Here is a 7,338-nt window from a genome sequence, read left to right as displayed (position 1 = left end):
ACTTGTTTCCACGATCAATATTTCTTAAATGGTTGTTTAACGTTTTTCCTTGTTAGCTGTTCAGTGAGTCCTGAGAATGCTGCAAAAACAAGGACTCGAAGCCACGCCTTCCATCTTAATGGTGAACAACCAATAATAACAGAAGAGCGAAAGGAAGGGATTATGTGCATGTATTTTTGTACCAGGAGGATAGAAACCGAAACATCCCTACAGTACTATTCCGATTTGTGTTCTCCGATATGTTTGTTACTAGCCCAGCAAATTTAGATGTGAACGAATATGTATGAATAAACATCTTTTTGGTTTTCTGGTGTCGCGTGATGTCGGTTTGTCAAATTTCACAAACGATATAAAATACGTAACAATTATTGAGAAAAATAATTGATCACAAGCACTAGCTTTTAACAAAAGTGTTTAGAAACTGTTTGATTATTATTTTATGCTTTTAATGCGAATGTTTTGGCAAACGACAAAAGCTTACAGCTTTTACACGAACGTTCCCTCGGTCAAATTATGCGTTTAATGAATGAGGAATATGATACTTTTGCTGTAACTAATGGGGAACAAACAAAAGGCGGAGCATACAGTTTCTTCTTTTTCGTATTCTACGTCGCCCTTGGTGACAGCATAAAAATGTGCCGTGCGCAGCATAACCGCACAGCTCTTGTAGTTCTGCTTGTTTATCCTCTATTTAGACTACAGTTTATCCTGTATTCTACAATTTCATTATTGCTCTCTTTCTTTCCTCTTCACGCTGCTCAATCGAACTGACGCTGAGACCCCTTTTTGCAAGATATACACAGTAAAGCGAGCCAATATTGTTGACAATGTTATTTGTTTGACCAGGGCAAAAGGAGAGATGTGCATTGGGTGTGAAAGGAGTCTAGGGACATGTTGTGAGAGGGAGAAAATGGGAAAATTCATGAATGAAGCATTTGATTTCGTTTAGTTTGAGTTTGAGTTTTGAGCAAAGCAGATGCAAAATCGGTTTCCGGGAGAATGTCGTTAAAATAGTTGAGTGGAGTGATTAGTGTGCAGTTTTTTTTAGCATGCATTGGATTCTTGTGAGATTGCCAGTAATCTATTAAGAATCATTTAACATCGTCTAGAAAATGGATACATCCGGATTATCACCTTTAGCGGATTTGGATTCCAATTCTGGTGGTTCAGACGGAGTCAATCATTTCGGATCTACCCAAAATATATACGTGCCGCAGAATGGTTAGCAACACAAAAATATGATTTTAAGTATTTTGTTAATCGTGATGTGATGATTGATTGTATCTGATGCTATTACTTATTGGATCGTAATGTGACGATAGAAATGTTGGTGGAAATAATAGCTGGTGCCACAATTCAAATATATATATCAATCGTGATCAAACAGATTGAAGATATAAAAATATTGCAACGTTTACAATATTCGAAGTGAAGATCTTATTCGATCATGTCGGTTGTACAGATAAGATACAGTTCGTTGGCTTGATTAACATCAATTGAATAGACTATATATTCAAATCAAGTGTTAAAGAGGTGCTCGTAATTGATGCTACCAACTGCATCTGTTAACATATCCATTCTTGTTTATTTTACCGTCGGTTTGTTTCGCCACTTCGAGAGGTAATTTCTAAAGCCATGAAAACGGTTCCATCAGACTCATATTGGCCACACAGCCTATCTTTCAATCGGAAATAAGACGAAATGATCAGAGATTTTTCTACCCAGGCCAACTGTAAGGTGATGCTGTCACCGTCACCAGTCGGAACCTTACTCGATAATTTCAATACGCTGAACAACCAAGTTACCTTGTTTTTTTTTGCAGAATGACACTAACATGTTTTTATCAAATGAAATAATTACATATATGTCAAATCGAAGGAATGCCCTGCTATCAACATCTAAAACATCAACTGGACAATTTCAATTTGCACATCTGGTTTATCGAATTTAGCTTATTACACGAGTTTCAGCAGTTTATGTTTCATCTATAATGGACAGCGTGTATCATCCTAATAAAATATTTAAAAGGACTAGTGAAAAGGTATTATCTTAAGCATGAATTTTGCAGCTTTTGATCAGAAGCGTGGATACTCAATATGTGAACTTCCGTCTTTCATCACATTCAACTTTGATTTAGCTTTATTCGTAGGCTGACCAAATAGCTTCGGACTAAAAACGAGACACGTGCGCAAAAAAAACCAAAAACCAAAAATCCATTTTTTAAAGAATTTTATTGAGTAAATGAAACCAAGAATAAAACCAAACGATTAAACATTACATACAGTCATTCCATGGCAAACCGATATAGTGGTTCTCAGATTTCGTTAAAATTGGTAGTTTTGTTCATTATCACAAAATATTAGACCCGACATTCTTGGACAAAAGAAAAAAAATTTTTTTCGAAAGACCCTAATGAAAAAATAAAAAATACCTACTTTTTTGTACCTGCTTTGTTCTCTACCATATTTAGATCCCACAATCCAGATGAAAGTTCTATTTGACAATTATTTATGATTTCAATATTGAGTCGTGACATTTTTCGTTGTTCGCATATTGTTCATGATGCAATACTACTAGTCACACATAAAACATAATAAATAAACTAAGTTACATTAAAGAAATTCATTTTCCATGAGAATGTTTGCTCCCAACGATTTGCAACTTGTAAAAATTGTTAGTTCCACCACCACCTTATCTCATCAATTTCAATTACTTTAGTTGTTGTGTACTCATCAAACGACATGCAACTTCGAACGGTCAATTGGGAATGGACTTTAATAAAATCCATTTATAATGTTGTGTGTTTACTAGACTACCTTTCATTTTTCAATATACTCCAACGAAGTATCGTAAAATTATCCACAGTTTAAATAGATTTCGTTTACTGCGTTTCATCTAAATCATCTAAAATTGCAAGACCACATTGCTCCTTACTAGCCAGAAATACTTCTTTTTTATGTTGAAGAGTTCTATTTTTTTTTATAAATCGTTTATTCTTGAATGCTCGGTTATATAAATTTGATGAAGCCAAATTCTAAATCTATTTTTATAGGGTGACATATTTTTATAATAGATGGGAGGGTACATAAGGAGATTTGGATGAATTTTGATGTTTACAAACGGAGATCGATAGTTTTGAGGAAAAGATAGATTTGGTCTAACCGAGCCAGCACATCTCGCACCGGCACAATAGGTTGTTTCCCTCGAAACCCGAAAAGAGTTTCGATCTGGCTACAAAATACACCTCGCACGACCAAACAACATGTTCAATGTCGTGATAATCTTGACCTTGGGTAGACTGTAAACTTCGTAGTTGCTCTTCATGCTCAATGTCGTGATAATCTTGACCACAAACGCAGAGATTGTTGCTGGTAAGGTTAATATGAAATAACAGCGCGTTTAACGAACAGTGATTGGATATGGTCGGGAAAAGTTGCGAATTAAGTCCCGACTGAAGTACAAACTTTTGAACCATAGTTTGAGGCTAACCTTAGAGATAATCGAGTTGAAGACGATTTGACGTTGATATGAATTCTAATAAAATCATTTCAATTAACGGCAATATCAGTGACAGATACATCGCCTCTTTAAACAAGCTTTAAACTGATATCTCGGGTTGAAAGCAACCATAGTTTTAAGCATCGGGTTTCAATTAAATATCGTGGTACAACAGGATACTTTTCTTGTGAAAGAAAATAAGAGCGCAATCCTTCAAAAATATAAAGAATCCTCTCGATAGGAAGAAATCGTGTGTTAACTTGCTCAAGCAATTAAGCATCATGTTTACCTACGAAATCACAAAAACTTTTCAATATTTCTACACGAATCGTTTTAAAATGTTTCTCAACGAAGCTTTCAATATCGATTGCACGCTGAAGACAGTTTCTATGAATACAACAATGTAAATCCCAATTAATTCATCAAATGTTCATTCGAATAAAATTATTGAAAATAATTTTAGTGGATAGTTACAGAATATAAGATTTTTTGGTATACTCAAAACACGGTACAAATTGATAAAAATATAGGACAATAAAAATCGGTCGAAAAAACATTACTAAACATAACGGTACGTTTGGTCAGTTCTTTTCATCGTCAAACCAGACAATAAAATATTCGAATCTAACAGTCGGTAGTATCCTGGTTAAAAAATCGCACAGATCGAAGAATTGATCACTTTGTAACTATTTTGGGAACTTTGTGGTATACGAAAAGGATTATGGAATTATGTATTCTTCATACATATAGCGCTTGAGAATGCTACGAAATCAAAAAATGCAGACAAAAATCAATTTTACTTCTATAAATACTTTAGGTGACCTGCGGACCAACCAGCCGGGTGCTATGATTGAGGCTAATATCTTTCAAACAGAACTGTCAGTTGGAAACCCAATTCAGGGAGAAAACAAAGCTGTATATGGTTATATGGTTCGTTTTTGTGCGTATTATACAATTTTTAAGTCGAATGTATGGAAATAGTATATCGTTGAACGGAAATATCGGAGCGTGCTTAACATCTAAATGCTAGCTCAATCTTCTAGAGATAATTTTTATTATTCTCCCGCATATTTCGGCTTGTAGTTCGAACACGACTTGCCGGATGTTGTTTTCTGGCTGCTTAAGAGTTTGAGGATCGATGTATTTTACGAAGATCAACAAGTCCAGCGGCACCAAATATTGGCGGTTAATTATCATCAGGAAATCTCCAAATTACGCGACAAATTACGCGACTACAGCCGAAGCTGTTCGCAAATCACAAAACGAGGCAACGGCTGTATCACCAATTTTTTTAAAACCTTAAGTCCTAAACATTGAATTATTATAATGAGTCAAATCTGGAGCTACCTAATCCTCAAATTGAATGAAGTCCAACTTCGACAGCTATCAGAATACAGAATTTAATTTCCCTCGCTTTTGTAAATTGATAGCTATCTAGGAGGAAATATGAAATATAGCATTTTAATTTATTGTCCAACCAACGTTGAAAATTAAAAATGTTTTTATCATCAATTTGATTTAGTTAGTTTGATTTGATATACCAAATTATTTTCAGGATACCGAGACGTCGGAAACCAAATCAAAACATTGTTCTTCTCTGATAAGTTGCAAGAATTCACAGACAAGGAGTACGAACGAAAATATAATGAAAACGTGTATTCAATCAAAGTTCAAACACAGCAAGGTGTAGATTATTACCCGAGTGAGTGTTGAGAATGGCTGGTGATTCCGTTGAAATAAGTAGAATAATTTTTTTTTTAGATAAACCAGTAGAAGAGCTTCAATCGACTAATGCTAGAGACACTGCTAACAGCACAGCATTTCTTCCAAACGCCCAGCTTCAAACTAGCAACAATGATGTTGAACGGAAATTTCTGTGTTTTAGTCCCGAACTAGCGGCCCAATTCTATGTTTTAATAAGTTTACCGCAAAGTCATTGGAATAGCTTTGCTGTTGCACTCAAACAGACTCTCGCAACAACGCAGACGCACACACTCTCTCACACAAAAAACGCATCGCAGCTGCTCACTGCTCACTCTCTCACTATGTTTGTGTTTACGTCAAGAATACGAACATTTACGACCGTTTACGACTGTTCACGACGACCGCGCTTTATTTTTTAGCGATTTTATTTATAGTAAGACAAATACAATGTATGTGTGAAGCGTTGCAACAACAAGGGGATATTGAGAAATTAGCTTCATTTCTGTGGAGTATCCCACAAAATGAAGTGATTGGCAATAACGAAAGCTTGCTGAGAGCCAGATGTTTGGTGGCCTACCATCGAGGGTCATTTCATGAACTGTATGCACTGCTGGAATCACACTTTTATTCGCCCAAACATCACACGGATCTTCAAAGTCTGTGGTTCAAAGGACATTATCGTGAAGCAGAAAAAGTTAGAGGAAAAGCATTGGGAGCTGTGGATAAATACAGACTACGTAAAAAATATCCTCTACCTAAGACAATTTGGGATGGCGAGGAAACGATTTACTGTTTTAAAGAAAAAAGTCGCAACGCCCTTAGAGATTGTTACACAAGAAATCGATACCCGACGCCAGATGAGAAAAAAACACTTGCCAAGAAAACAGGACTCACGCTGACTCAAGTGTCGAACTGGTTCAAGAATCGCAGGCAACGAGATAGGACACCGCAAGCGAGGCCGTAAGTTCATTTCCACCACGTGTTGATAATTAGACTCTTACATGTAAATCAAGCGTGACGTTTTCTTTTGGTCAGAAACATGTGAAGGCTGTGAACTTTTATGTAACTTTGAAATTGTTCTTTGAAAAAGGGACATGCTCATGTTTGTTTTTCATACACGTGTTCGAAATCGAAGCTTCTGCATTTGTTATTTTTTTTGTAGCTGTGATTTATTTTCCATCATGAAGTTGAATTAACGAGATGATTTTGACAGCCGGATAGTTCATACTTTAGTGTAATCGTAAATAATTCGAACGCGGTCATAAAATTAAAGAGCCATATGATGTTACAAGCACGTTCTGTTGTGACTAATAAGCATTAGTTATCCGTTGTTTTATTCAAAAGTCTTTTTCGTTTTTTTTACGATGAATGATTAACTTGTCGAAGGCATAAACAAGAATATTAATTACGATGCATTTGGTTAATAATTTTCTGTTTATGTATTTTCAGAGATATGATTATGCCTGTACTCCCTGTAACTTCAGCCCAGATGGATGGAAGCTATCAAAGACTGTTTAATGTTGCCAATTATGGCGGACATGCTTATCATGGAAATGATATGTATGCAGTTCAATAGAAGCGGTTCTTAAATTTGTACACCAGTTATTTGCTTGCCCAGTGTATAATTTAGTGGAACCGCTCATTATAAGTGTGAAATTGCGTCGTTTTGACGATTGATCAGTCATTCATCTCACCTAGATGATGACAGAACATGGAAAACACAGAGAAAATTGTGATAGGCTGTCATTTAGGTTAATCAACCTCTAAACTTCGCCATTGTAAATATGTAATAGCTGTAAGGATTAAAAGCTTTAAGACAATAATTTGAGTTTGATTTAAAATTAGCGCAATAGTTCAAACTGTTTTTATTACATTCGTGGTATAAAGTGAACAATAATCGGATCTATGAGATACAGTCAATCGCAAAATTGAGTGTACAGATGCTACTTGACAATACTTTTCATTTATTTGGTATAAAATATTTTGAATACATTGATTCTTTTGATGCATATTAATTACTCACACATTTAACTAGCTGTTCTTGCAATAAAATTCCGTGAAAAGCTTTCTGCTAATTGCTGGAGATTGCCAACAGATCCACTGATCAGGATTTTCCGGAATAATAATAACACAGCA

The 7,338-nt window shown here is 35.4% G+C and overlaps 1 protein-coding gene across 1 annotated transcript; it reads left to right on the top strand.

The window, feature by feature from the left end:
- Nucleotides 1-965: 965 nt before the first annotated feature.
- Nucleotides 966-7,014, top strand: LOC129768498 (homeobox protein six1b). Its single transcript, XM_055770191.1, has 5 exons — nt 966-1,221; nt 5,054-5,200; nt 5,260-5,391; nt 5,643-6,162; nt 6,652-7,014. Exons 1-5 carry the CDS (start codon nt 1,113-1,115, stop codon nt 6,776-6,778), a joined length of 1,035 nt encoding a protein of 344 aa, XP_055626166.1. The 5' UTR covers nt 966-1,112; the 3' UTR covers nt 6,779-7,014.
- Nucleotides 7,015-7,338: the final 324 nt, after the last annotated feature.

Source organism: Toxorhynchites rutilus, chromosome 2 (genome assembly GCF_029784135.1).
Source record: "Toxorhynchites rutilus septentrionalis strain SRP chromosome 2, ASM2978413v1, whole genome shotgun sequence".
NCBI classification, from domain to species: Eukaryota; Metazoa; Arthropoda; class Insecta; order Diptera; family Culicidae; genus Toxorhynchites; species Toxorhynchites rutilus.
Note: the sequence above shows the minus strand (reverse complement) of the source record. Positions and strands in the feature narration are given on the sequence as shown.